At 33.0% G+C, this 15,334-nt stretch overlaps 1 protein-coding gene across 1 annotated transcript in view; it reads right to left on the bottom strand.

The window, feature by feature from the left end:
* LOC106459231 (plakophilin-4-like) overlaps positions 1 to 15,334 on the bottom strand; it is a 38,544-nt gene that overhangs the window by 1,443 nt on the left and 21,767 nt on the right. Inside the window, exons 3-4 of the mRNA XM_022385683.1 lie at positions 5,370 to 5,441; positions 1,738 to 1,898 (exon numbers count right to left, since the gene is read on the bottom strand). Of these exons, the coding sequence (XP_022241391.1) occupies positions 1,738 to 1,898; positions 5,370 to 5,441 (233 nt within the window). The remainder of the gene's footprint in view (positions 1 to 1,737; positions 1,899 to 5,369; positions 5,442 to 15,334) is intronic.

The raw sequence follows: 15,334 nt of genomic DNA, 5'->3' as shown, positions 1-15,334 counted from the left end.
CAGGTAGCATTTGACAGATTATTAACAATAGTTAAGGAGGGAGGAAAAGGTCTACTGAGAACCTGACCCTCCCAAGTCGCCCAACTACTGCACATTGATCCAGAACGGTATCATTTTACACAATACCGTCTCTTACTCTCGTCATTAAACAAACGATAAATCAGTGTTTACAAAATGTCATACATATAATAAACGTGGTACAAGAACATTACAGGTAGCATTTGACAGATTATTAACAATAGTTAAGGAGGGAGGAAAAGGTCTGCTGAGAACCTGACCCTCCCAAGTCGCCCAACTATTGCACATTGATCCAGAACGTATTGTGTAAAATTAGTTATTTCTAATAAGTAAACAAATCTGTATCTAGCGGCTATAAAGTTCAAACAAAGCTGTTGAAGGTGGGCGTGGCACCTGTCAGGGGTTGAAAAAATTTATTACTTGTTTCAACTGTATTCATTCAGAAAACTTTGAAATGAACGAGTCAAAAGGCTTATGTAAGCAACTTATTGCCTAGACCAGTGCTTTTAAACTGGGTAAATGGTTCACCCAGGGGCTTTGCTATTCATCATGTATGTGAGCAATATGCCTTTAAAAGATCCTAATCATGGGTTCGCATCACAATTCGCGGACGATGTTGCGGTTTGGAAAAGTGCCCCACCCCATCCATAGCAGCAACAAATCTACAACCATTAGTAAATAATGTAGAAAAATATTGCCAACAATATCGAATAAAAAATAAACGTTCCTAAAAACAAATTACTTACTTTCTCAAGACTAACAAAACATAAAAAAGACCCATCTAAACTATACATGAATGGAACACTTCTCCAGACCACAAACTCTGCAAAAATTTTTAGGATTAACTTTCGACCCAAAACTAACGTGGGTAAAATATACGAATAATATATTAACAAAAATCTGGAAACGTATAAGTTATGCAAGAAGTCTAACAGTCTTTCAAAAGAAGAAACTGAATGTCCTGGAATGGCCCAGTCAAAGTCCTGACTTGAATCCAATAGAAAATTTGTGGTGAGACTTGAAGAATGTAGTCCATCAACGAACCCCAACGAACTTGTCAGAATTGGAGCAATTTTGCGGGGAAGAATGGATATAAATGACATCATCCCATTGTGCAAAGCTGGTACAAACATATTCAATAGGATTCACAGCAGTAATTGCTGCCAAAGATGTTTCCACCAAGTACTGACTTAGTAGGCTTGAATACTTACGCAATTTGCAAATTTCAATTTATATATTTTCTTTGCAGGTTTTGCTGACATTCAACCTTCTTCACACATAACAGTGTTAAGTTTGAACATTAGAGTTTTGAATAAAAACAAGTTCATTAAAAATTGTTTACATTATTTGTGTTTCATCAAAATGTGACATTATTGGTAGATGTTGAATACTATTGTAAGGCACTGTAAGTAAAGGCTAGAAAAACCCCAAACAATCATGCCTATGTTAAAACAAATGCACCTTTTGTCAGAAATGGGGCATGTTGTACATAGCAATCGAAATTTGTAACCTGCAGCAATACCTCATCAGTATTCCCACATTGCCATTTAGTTGTGAATGCTTAATTAATTGGTTTCCAGTAAACGTATGGTGAATGTTAGCTTGAAATTGTACACAGTGTGTCTAAGAAGAGATTGTCAGATTTGAATGTAATAATCTCGAAAATATATTAATTCTAGCACATTTCAAGCCATAAAAAAGATTGAAGACGTTACTTACAGGTGGGAATCGGTCAATCTCGAGTCGGGTTCGGAATCCTTTCGGAAAACGGGACTTTCACTGAAGAGAGGTCGCCAACAGTACGACGTTTCCTTATCTTTAGTCGACCCGTAACTCAACAAATTTCCACTTTCGTACTTCTCAAGTTCTTGACGTTTATACTTCAATAAGAAATACTATTCTTGAAAGATAAGGCTAAGATTTACAATTAGCTACTCCTGCCTTGTCTTTGTTTTGTGGGACAACGTTTCAGCCTTGTTCATAAAAACCGAAACGTCACCCCACACAACAAGCAAAGCTGGAGTAGTCCATTACAAATTCCTACTTTACAATGTCTAAACTTTTTAAAACATTAATGACGTAAGGTTATTGAAAATGACTTTTATTATTACATAAAAAACGAGGAGATCGGCTTCATTAACTCTAATAGTTTTTCTTAAACCACAAAGCTAAGAAATGAGTCATCGGTGATCTTCCACTCCGGATTTTAGCGTTGTAAGTCCATAATTTTATCACTAACCCACCGGAAGACCTAACTCGAGAGGCTTGTTGGTATTTACACTTCATAAAATGATGCTGCTTAATTAGCTTATAGAGTATATATTAGTGATGATTAGGGGCAGTCAGATATAAACACGAGTGGCTTGTTGGTATTTACACTTCCTAAAATGCTGCTGCTTAAGTAGCTTATAGAGTATATATTAGTGATGATTAGGGGCAGTCAGATACAAACACGAGTGGCTTGTTGGTATTTACACTTCCTAAAATGATGCTGGTTAATTAGCTTATAGAGTATATATTAGTGATGATTAGGGGCAGTCAGATACAAACACGAGTGGCTTGTTGGTATTTACACTTCCTAAAATGATGCTGCTTAAGTAGCTTATAGAGTATATATTAGTGATGATTAGGGGCAGTCAGATACAAACACGAGTGGCTTGTTGGTATTTACACTTCCTAAAATGCTGCTGCTTAAGTAGCTTATAGAGTATATATTAGTGATGATTAGGGGCAGTCAGATACAAACACAACTATAATGTGATATTGTATATGTAGAATATATTTATATATATATACTGTTGTAAAGCTAAAATAAAGCAAAAACAAAAATTAGAAACCTACTTCTTTCTCCATTTCACATCACAGAATTTTGCAAAAAATAACTTGAAAATAACTAGAATGCTAAAAACTAACAATAGTTCCTTCCATCAGTATGTATTCCATTATAACTGAACGCATATTAATATATTAATTATAGTTAGACAAATATTACCTCTTTGTTTACTGCTGGTATCTAGTTCAGTTATGCTGATTTTTCATTATCTATTTAAAACGCTATCTATTGATAAATTAACTTATCTTGTTCAGAAATCTTGAGGGTTTTTTTTCCATAATTTTTACCAAGCTTAGATTTATAAACCATCCTCTTCATGAAATCCGTCTGTAACAATTGTTTTATAATCCAATGTTTTGTAATTTTTATTTTGAGACTTAGTGACTATTTTGTTCACGTATAGGTTATTTAGTTGTTCTCATTGATGCTTTTGTTTTACCTAAATATATAAATATATGTACGATAAAAGGTTTGCTTTAAGCATTAGAGAAAAATATGTCGGATTTATTAATAAATTTCTGTGCACGCCTATTGGAGTGTAAATATTACGAGGGATGTGTTTTACAACATCAAAGCAATTAGTATAATTTTTTTATTACGTTTATAGTTGAATACGATCGTTGATTATTATTTATCGAAATGAAAAATCAATTTACACAAGTACCACATTTTTTAAAATAATTGTATACTGCGCATATTTGTCGTCTATTTTCACTTGCGATACAAGTGTCAATAGATTCGCTGAGAGCCCCCCAGTGGCACAGCGGTATGTCTGCAGACTTACAACGCTAGTATCCTGGTTTCAATACCCGTGGTGGGAAGAACACAGATAGCCCATTGTGTAGCTTTGTGCTAAATTATAAACAAACAGATTCGCTGAGAAAATAATCTACGACGTGATACAGAATTACAAGCGACTAGCGCCAAATTGTTGTCGACCAATGAAAATGCATCAAAACAAGGAAACTATTTTGATTATGTATTTATATATAAGTATTATACTGTTTATAATTCTATTAAGTTCACAGCCGTGTATGTAATATTTGGCCTACAATGAGCACACACAACACACAAATTAACAAAGACCCCCTATTCTCTAGGAGATCTAGCTTTGGAACTAAGACAAATACATAGCGACTTTCTGGCGATTAATTTGTAGCACAAAGCTGTAAATGTTCACTGTATTCTGGTATATTGAAGCCCGCAGATGATATAAATATATGTATCTGAAACGCATTTTTAATTCGTTGGATATTTTAATTTTAGGAAAATTCAATGAGATTCGTGAAAATGCACAATGAAAGTAAAAGACAAGTCATAAGTTTTGTTTCAACTGGTTTGTTTCAACAGTGGATCTAAACGTCGATTAGTGTTACAACAGTATTAACTGCCTTTTACACAAAGCAGTCTGTTGATGTCATGTAATATCAAATTATCGGACGTTTATGTCAAATATCATGGTGTAAATTAAACTTCCAATAATAACCCCCTTATATTGAGGTCAGTATGCCCTACATATATGACATTCGACAGTGTTTTAAACCTTTCAACCTGATATCAGTAATGCAAGTGTGTCTGTTCATGTTTTGTAAAGATGTAGTAATGTTTTAAAATGTGATAACTTGCCCTTACGAACTTCATCTCGTAGCTTTTTTGCTGTTGTTGTTTTGTGAAGCACATGATGAAAAGTATATACGTCTGAAATCCACAAGATAAATGTTGACCATATAACTCGAGTGCTTTCGAAAGGTGGACCTTTCTTCTTTAGGGGGAAACAGTTACCTCTGAAGAATAAAAGTCCACCTTTCGAAAGCGCTTGAGTTATAGGGATTATACATACATATACACACAGAGAGAAATTGTATACTAACTATGATGTATCTACATAAGGACTGAAAATGTAACTTTAACTTATGATCCTTTTCTGTGAAATTAAAAGTCTTTCCTGTCAACGAAAAACTCTAAGCAGCGCCCTCAAACAGAGGCAAAAACGCACTTTTATCTTATTCTTTTCCTGTAAAGTGGACAGGGTAGGATGCCAAGAAGAACCTTTTTAATTTAGGAAATATTTATTAACTCGAACTATACTGTTTGTTAAAAATCTGCCTTTCTTAATTTACAACTAATGACCAATCAGTAATACTCTCCGCTTTCGTGGTTACTCCTAACCGAAAATATTTAAAACAGGGCAGATCTTATGATTTGCAATTATCTGAACACAACAACAACAACAACAACAATTTATAGAAAGACTTTCATGTAATTTTAGTACGGATTGCTCTAACGCTTTCCATCTAAAACAGATCAGAAGGACTCTGTAAGTAACAGAAATGGCACAAAACTAAAAAATAATGCCCCCCCCCCCAGTGGCACAGCGGTATGTCTACGGACTTACAACGCTAGAATCTGGGTTTCGATACCCGTGGTGGGCAGAGCACAGTTAGCCCATTGTATAGCTTTGTGCTTAATTACAAACAAACAAACCAAAATAATGATTTGTACATTTCATAATACTTACAATTTCAAGTTGTGTAGCAACACTTTGACGTTCAGCTTCCAGCTCTCTTGTCAGTTGTTCAAACTGAGCCTCCTATTGAAGAAAGCACAAGTAATGAAAGAGTATGATCAAATACTCACAAAAAATCGTTATTGAAAATTCACGCAAATGTATTTGCAACAATATTATCGTTTAAAGTACAGATGGCGCGACCTTCTTTAGGTAATATTGTGATCTTCTTCGGGTTCTGTTATATGTAAATGATGTATTAATTTATTTCTAATAAGGTAAATGGTTTGTAACAGTACCGTGTCTTGTATTTTACACTCCTGAGGATGACAATGATACGACGAAACATGCAGTATCTGTTTTTTGGGACCGTCGATGGTCTCAGGATAATGATTTTTAGATTGTGTATTTCAAACATTTATAGTGTGAGTGTCTTAATCTATATTTAATATTTATTGGAATGTCTTATAACCACAATTCTGATAATTATTTATACATTGTTATAGTGTGAATGCCCTTTTTAAGTTGGCCAGCAAAGCACAAGTATAATATATTTGTCATAAGATAATAGTATAAAACCTATTTTATTTTTGAACACTACATTTTTATTTAGTCCCTTAGGTTTTTTTTTTTTTGAGAAGAAGAATATATAACGGTAAACCACACCAATGTTAGCCATATCTTACACATCGCTTATATAAATGAATTACGACTACTACTATCTTTATTTTATCTTAGTCGGCCCGATGAACTTTGGTAAAGAGCAAAATAGATGTTAGGCCATGGATATGACGGACATAGTGTGGTTGAAATACTGTTATAAACTCTTCTTCTCTCAAAAAACAAACAAAAAACTTAAGAGTCTGTATAAAGAAAAAATACAATAAGCCTAATAATATTGTATTAATACAAACACGATTGACTACTTCTTATATTTTTGGCTTGGCTTAAGGACTTAAGACTCATTTTGGAGTTCTTGGTATGGTTACGACAGAAAATATCGTTAACAGCAAGAGTATCTAACTGATTTTCAACCAGGGTTTTCTTGAGCTCATGGAGAATTAATTTACGATATTAAGTATTTCTGATCAGTTTGCTATACAGGATTTTCTTGTCGATTAAAAAATAGCTTATTTTTCATCAGAAGTTCTTAATAACAAGAAAAATAAAAGATTAAGATAACGTTTCGGTATACTTCAAATTATTTAAAGAACATTATTCGTACAATCACAGTTTTCTAAAGCATGCAATTGGCTTCACATCTTTTGCATCACTTCATTGGAACTTTGGCCTATTATATCGTTTATCAGTGTACTGTATTTGTTATCATGACTCCCACACACGCAGCTTTTAATGTTATTGTATATAATCTTACTTATGTGTATATGTATTAATATGTAGAGACAGATATGACAAAAGATAAACGGAGTATATGATAACCGTAAATGCAGCATTATCAACTTGTTTGTACGTTTGTAAAAGTGTGTAATGATGAAAATATGCCACTCACATTTGACGCACAAAGTTCAATCTAACTTAAAACTTCTACCGACAAAGATGCAGTTCACAGACTGCAGTGATTAACAGTGTTGAAACATCCACAAGCCACAACGACAATGATTCGTGAAGAAAGAAAAGTTGAAAATAAAAGTCTCAAAAGAGTCTTGAATATAAAGGAAATAACAATTCTTTAACCCCCAAAAAGGCGGAAATATAATTTCTCCTTGTCAAAAACCCATTTACTTAAGTAAAAAATGAATAAATAAACAAAACCGAACTCATTAGGACGAAAGAAGAAGAAAACAGGTCTCGTAAATCTAGTGCTGTGGGTGATAATGTGAACTGATATCATTATGAATGTCGGTAACAATACTGTAATATGAGTACATGGCTGTTCTAAACACCAGCCATGACACTGGGACAGTAAAATTCCACAAATACTGTCGCCGAGTGAAAAGTTATTGGTAGATTTGGCTCTGTGCTATCATATAACATAGGACCACACACTGGACATATATGTAAATATAGACTGCACAATCGTATATCATAAACTGCAAAACTTCAGAGAGCAGTAGCTAACATGAGTTTGATATTATTAACCAGAATACATATTCGTATATACACGCTATTTTTGTGTAAAAAATATTATTATTGTTGAAACTCTTCTAAAATATTGAACTTTCAAATACATACAGTGTCTTCTTAAATAGTTTATATTCTACAAAATCCTCCTTTAAACAAAACAAAATATGTAACATTAAAAATAATAAGCTACTGATACATGTATGGATGTGTGTAAATATATAACCAAAAACTTATCAAACCAAGCAGAGTGCACTAGACTGAACTGATCAATTTTTTTCAGCCAGGAAAGTTCATGTCGTATAAAAAACTTCATTAATTATAAGGTAGAGTGCGCTATTGATGTTTAAGAATGTTCGTTTATGTAGAACTTTTCAGACTATTAATAAAAGAGAAGAGGAAAAAGTCAATGACAACGGTAATAGGAATGAGATTCTACTTAAAACGACAGTAAAAACAAAACTATTGGAAGGAGAATTTGACAGTGATCTCAGACGATCAAGCATTAACCTCTAAAACATAGAAAGAACAGAAAAGAATGATGTTACGAAAATAAACGAGAATAACGCCAGACGAAAGCAAATGTATATATGACAAATTGGTGAAGAGCCGACCACAGTACTAAAAATAACAAGAGTCTGGCTGCTCTGATGTATTGTAAAAACAACAAAAAACAATTAGTTAACGGAGCGGTAACTTTTTTGAAGCGCATGACATCTCTTTCCAGCAATAACATGGCCAAAGTAAAAAGATCGGGTTGGACAGGAAGAGAGAAACGACGTTCAAATGTCACAGGTAGTATAAAAGTAATCAAAGATTACAGGTAGTATAAAGGTCATCAAATATCACAGATATTATAAAGGTCATCAAATGTCGCTGGTAGTATAAAGGTCATCAAATGTCACAGGTAGTATAAAGGTAATCAAATATCACATAGTATAAAGGTAATCAAACGTCACAGGTAGTATAAAGATCATCAAAGGTCACAGGTAGTATAAAGGTCATCAAATGTCACGGATAGTATAAAGGTCATCAAATGTCACAGGTAGTATAAAGGTCATCAAATATCACAGGTAGTATAAAGATCATCAAAGGTCACAGGTAGTATAAAGGTCATCAAATGTCACGGATAGTATAAAGGTCATCAAATGTCACAGGTAATATAAAGGTCATCAAATATCACAGGTAGTATAAAGATCATCAAAGGTCACAGGTAGTATAAAGTCATCAAATGTCACGGATAGTATAAAGGTCATCAAATGTCGCTGGTAGTATAAAGGTCATCAAATGCCCTTTCAGCCGTGGGGGCGTTATAATGTGACGGTCAATCCCACTATTCGTTGGTAAAAGAGTAGCCCAAGAGTTGGCGGTGGGTGGTGATGACTAGCTGCCTTCCCTCTAGTCTTACACTGCTAAATTAGGGACGGCTAGCGCAGATAGCCCTCGTGTAGCTTTGCGCGAAATTCCAAAAACAAACAAACAAACAAACATACACATAACTGCTAAAATTGAGTTATAACCTTATCTGAATACCTAATTGCCATTATCGAGTGTTTCACAGCTTATGAGAATCCCAATATCATTGAAAGTGTTGATAAATGGAGAACTGGGAACTAGCTAATGAGCCAAAGTGTTCACCTATCTATCTTTTTTCGTTTCCCACACCAGCCAAAGAGTATGTGGAGTTTTCACAATGGCTTTAGTACGACAGAAAAGCATTTTAAGAGTAATTGGGAACTGGCTGTCTCTAAGCACGGTAGTGTTTAGTATAAGCAAAACCAAAAATAAAAAATCATAATTCTAGTGCAAACAATTTTATCATTACCACTTAAAGTTAGCCTTCTTACATAAATCTGCTGTCCCTTTAAAAAACTTAACTACAGGGTGAAACATGAATTACCAGCCAAAAATAGATGAATATTAGATGACTGTAACATGTAGAATACTCAATGCATTGTACATTGTATAGTCGGTTTATTTAGGAATCCAACCCCTATATTATGTATCAAGTGAAAGAGTCAAAATAAAATCAATACACATAATGTTAAATTTTATTACACACATTCATAGAACACATTTACTTTTAGTCAGGACAAAAACGTCGCAAAACAAGTAATAAAAAATGGCAATGTAAACGTAAAATAATGTAGGGATGACAGGTTCAAAAAGAATGTAAACGTAAATAAAGGGGTAATACAGCTATACATTTTTCATACGTTCTTTCCTTACTGTAAGTTTATCAACATTAAGTCCCAAGAAGTCAAGATTATGAACAGTGATGATTAATAATATATTGTAGCCAATTGTATGGTATAATATCAATATCCGAGGTCATTCTACAAGTGCATTGAAGATACTGACAAAACTGACATGTTGTTAACGATATATATTACCACTGAATTATAAAAATATAACAAATGTTCACTTATCAACCTATTTCATTAAAATTGTAATTAAGTAACAAAAAATTCTTGCAAAAATTAAGTATGATGTTGGGATGGCAATGCCAAAAAATACAGACACAAGGTAGGGATGTATACACAAAACCATACAAACATCACTACACGAGTAGCCAAATCTTTCCAGAAATAACTTTTATGTACAACTAAATGTTGAGTTTCTGTCAATTTCACGAATTCAGGTTTGAATAAAAGCATTTAAACTGAATAGTGCTATACAGTCTTACAGTGGCTAATAACCATAAACTTATAAACTTGACTCAGTACTTACTGGCTACTTATGTAGGGTTTTTTGTATGGTTTTGTGTATTCATCCCTCAGTTGTTTCTGTACTTTTCGGCATACTAAAATTTGTAAAATATTTGTTATTACTTGTATAAATTATAGATTAATTCGGACAAAGGTCTAGTTTATGTTAATACCTATGAGGAGTAATTAGTTTTGTTTGTTGATGTGAAGTATTCACTTCCAGTATGATTCGTACATGATATAGTGTTAGAGAGACTATGAGCTGATTGCCTGGGATTCCCTTTCTTTTTGTTTGTTTAAAATATTTCGAACTCTAACTTATAATATTTTAAAAAGACGTCACCAAAGGATAAGTTGTATAAACTGGAAGGTAACATACACATCTCACCAATTTTTTCCGTGCACGTTTCTAGAACGAGTATATTGTAATTTAACCTTAAGAATCAAAATTATATATAGATGTAATCGTCTCATTGGTTAAAATATTCAATCAAGACAAAGGCACCTAATTATACATATATATGTACGTTGTTAACATATCCTCTCGTACTGATATAATAATGAAACCAGCTTCCTAGTTTGTATAAAAGGTATTATACGTAAGATGTGTAGGTTTAGAAGTCGGTTAATTGTTAACACAACCTCTCGTACTGATATAATAATGAAACCAGCTTCCTAGTTTGTATAAAAGGTATTATACGTATGATATGTAGGTTTAGAAGTCGGTTAATTGTTAACACAACCTCTGGTGCAGATATAATAATGGAACCAGCCCCCTAGTTTGTATGAACGTCATTACAATATATGTGTTTAAAAGTTGGATGGTTGTTAATATAACCTCTCGTACAGTTATGATAATTGAACCAGCCTCCTGGTTTGTATAAACGTCATTACTATATATATCTTTAAAGGTTGGGTGGTTGTTAATATAACCTCTCGTACTGATATAATACTTCCTGGTTTGTATTTCATGTTCTGCCTGAAGTCATCATCTACTTATGTTTCGTAATTAAAGCTGTGATGTACATCTGACTAACTAACTAAACTCATTAAAATATTATGATTAGTAAACACACGATATTAGGTGTTCCATCAGGAAGTTCCCCCTCAAATGTTGCGATATCACGTATGATGTTTACCAAAAAAAATCGTTGCCCCCAGGATACGTCGCTAGGTCATTATAGATCTCATTATCAAGGGTGTTTATCCATGTCACACTATGTTAGGCGCGTGGCGCGGTATCCTGTCTCGTTAACCGGTAAAAAGATCGGCGATTACGTGGAACTTCTTAAATTCAAATGAGGCTTAGCATGGCCAAGTGGTTAACATGCCAGAGTGTGAATCCTAGGGTCCATGATTCCAGTCCTGTTACCGCAAAACCACTTACCTGCACTTTAGTGCTGTGAGTGCTTTAAAATATAAACAATCAAATCCCACTGTGCGATTGGAATAGCCCATGACTTGGCGGTTGGTGCTGTTTATTAGTTGCCTTCCCTGTAGTCTATCAGTTCGAAATATAAGACATCTATGCGAAGCGGTCCTTGTGTAGCTTTGCACGAATATTTGCAACACATTTCGTACGAAATATTTACCACTGGCACTGAATATAAATGTTAAGATGTAAATACATTGATGATGTTTACACTCACAACACATGTAAAATCGATAGAAGTGTTATTAGTCTCATTAGGTATTAACTGCAATAACGATATATCCTCCAAACCTACCAGCATACGTTGTGAATTCTTGTCGCTAATTTTTGCTGTTATTACATAAGAACATCTATAATTTATATTACGTTAGCAAAACATTTTCTTGACAGTTTTAATATTATTATATTAATATGAGAGGTTCACGCTTTACCTTTTCTTTGTTAGCATGTTCAAGAAAATCACCACAATTCATGCAACACATTGGCAGGTGAAAGGACAAAGAAAGCGATGAGAAGTAAACAGATGTACAAATTATAGAACTAGTATCCTAAATTCTAATCGATACAGTCCCCAAGCCAACTTAAATATAAACATCTTTCATGTTATTCCACACCAAACCAGAATATATAATACAAAAAATATACCTTATACACAAAAAGTTCCAAAACACCATGGCTACTAAAGTTATAACTTAATAACCAATTTTATTGCATTGTATAAGATAATTTGTATTTTTATATTTTATTAACCATATCATATTTTCGAAGTAAACTTGCAAAAAATATCTGATTTTATGTAGCCATTTCGATGAACTGTGAAAATATAGCATCATGTATTTTTCTGTAACTACAGCACCAGTTATAACAATAAAACTTTATAACCAGACTAAATATGATGTGATGACTGGAATTTTTGATTGTGTATAGCACATACAAGTTTCATCTTCATTCTATCTAATCATGTGTAACACAGAGAGCTTTTATCGAAAACCTATCTAACTACGTATAACACAGAACTTTTATATACATCCTACTTAATTATGGATAACATATTATGTACATCCCGTCTAATTGTGTATAACACAATATGTATATCCCATCTAATTGTGTATAACACAATATGTATATCCCATCTAATTGTGTACAACACAAATTCTACCTACATCCTACCTAATCGTGTATAAAATAAATTCTATCTACATCCTATGTAATTGTGTAAACACAAAATAATGTACATTATATCTATTCGTGTATAACACAAATTGTATCTACATCCCATCTAATCGTGTATAACATACATCCTATTTACTCGTGTTCAATACGAGTTCTGTGTGCATCCCATATAATCTTGTATAACACAACTTTTTATACATCCTATTTACTCCTGTATATAATGCAGATTATATCTCCATCCCACCTTATCATGGGTAACACGTGTCATCTACATTCTACCTAACTGTATACTGTTTATTCACCTACAGCTAAAATGGCGTTGAAATGCAGAATTCATATTTTTTGTTTTCATTTGTCTTTAATTAAGTTAATCGGAAACATTAAGTAGAAAAGAACAAATGGTGGTTAAATGCAAAGATTGTAGGTTTCAGTTTCTTGGTACAGTGAATAATAACATTACGTAATTCTATTCTGGTCATTATATAAGATTGTCTTCATCAATGAATGTGTCAATTTTAGGTATTTTGGTTGTGATCCGCATAGGTAGCATACTTTCTATCAGTAATCTTTAATAACATATGTGTATCCAGGAATTTCACTGGAGCTTGTAAGACGTCTTTTACCTCTGTGGTGGTATTATTATTGCTATTTCAATAAGAATACGGGACAGACAACACTTACTGTAGCGAGAAAAAGGCAAATATATTTCATGTGGTTTTTAATATTATATTGTACAAACACGAACACAATAATTTAAGTCCCTGGTGTTTGTTATGCCACTGTTCAAACACGGAGACAAATAATGTGACTCCTCTTGCTTAACCGAATTGTTAGCTTGTCTGTATTATATTACAGTCTTAGATACACAACAATATTTAAACGTATATATCGTTATTAATAACTAACATTTAAAGAAAGAGTAGAAGCTACTTACAAAACACATGAAAACTCGTTCACTATCAAAGATTTATTGAAATATACAGATTATAGCCAGATGTAGTTTTATTTTCGTTGTGAAACAATAGCATGGAAAACAAGCTGATGTTATGCAAAAGAAAAATTTTCAGTAACTTGTTTTTGTAAAACTCCTGCATGAACTGGAAAAGAGATAACTAACGCAAAGGTATATATATATATATATATATAGAGAGAGAGAATTAGAATAATTAGCGCAAGAAGAGTTTCGTAGAAACTGTAAATTTTTGCTGAATTTCTTATGGCATTAACTTGGAATAAGAAAACTGTAACGCAAAAACATATTTTTATTTTAGTTTTTATTAAAATAGGTATGGCACGAAGAGATCCATAAAAGCTGTAAGTTATTTTGAGGGCATCTATTAGACATCACGAAGTTTCATGCACATGTTATTTAGAACATTAGCATAATTTATATTTGTAGATTCATATATGAAATGTTGCATAGGAACATTTCGTCCATTAAAAAGTTTATATATATGAAATATTGCATAGTAACATTTCGTCCATTAAAAAGTTTATATATATATATATATATGAAATGTTGCATGGGAACATTTAGTCCATTAAAAAGTTTATATATATGAAATGTTGCATAGGAACATTTAGTCCATTAAAAAGTTTATATAGTTATATATTTATATATCTATAAACCCATCGTTCATTTTTTTTTCTATTTGAATATAATTCTGCAAGATTTTCTGAGTGAATTATTTGAAGGATGGCGCATCACTGTTGTTTTATTCAAGTCCTACTTATAAGAAGGGTTTTATTTATTTATATCTTTTACTTTTCTGAGAATTCAATAGAATTCTTTACTGTATCTGTTCTACATTTCAACGAGATGTTAGCGTCAACAACGAGATATAATAACCATTTTATATCAGCTATGTGATATACTTATTCTCTGTTAGAGAAATTTGTTTGATGCAAGTCTTCACGGTATTGTGAACATTTATCTCTTGGTTATATATGTATATTAGGCACGTAAGTACAAGTATTTGAATTTAGGATTAATTTTATTACTTTAAGTTTTTCTTCAGCTCTATTGTTTAAGCTCCAAACATAAATTCTACTACTGTAAACACATATACGCTAATTTCAATGATAAAGCAGGATTATCTTTATTAGAAATTTAATAAGCACACAAAATATACAAAGGGTTGAGTACGTTATATTGAAAACGATTTTGAATATGGAAATCAGCAAGTCACGTGACAACCACAGCTGATATAAAGTCATGATGGAACAGCATGTATAGAACTACATTTTTACATTGTTTGGCGTTTCAGAGGTACTGTGATGCCACTGACTATTGATCGCTTTTAGAAAAATATCTGTACACTTAGATCATAACTTTGTGTTAAGAGTAGAGATTTAGAATTTTCAAGAAGGAGATATCCTATGTTCTAAATGGCATTGAAAAACAAAAGAACGTTGAGCACTAAGACCACCTAGAAAGAGACATACAACAATTTGTACCCCAGTTGTGGTAAAGAAAGTGCGGCGTCTTGTAACAGGTGAGAATCCACGAACAGAAAGATCAGCGACATAAGTCGGCCCCCCAGTGGCACAGCGGTATGTCTGCGGACTTACAATGCTAGAAA

This window comes from Limulus polyphemus, unplaced genomic scaffold, assembly GCF_000517525.1.
Source record: "Limulus polyphemus unplaced genomic scaffold, Limulus_polyphemus-2.1.2 Scaffold579, whole genome shotgun sequence".
NCBI classification, from domain to species: domain Eukaryota; kingdom Metazoa; phylum Arthropoda; class Merostomata; order Xiphosura; family Limulidae; genus Limulus; species Limulus polyphemus.
Note: the sequence above shows the minus strand (reverse complement) of the source record. Positions and strands in the feature narration are given on the sequence as shown.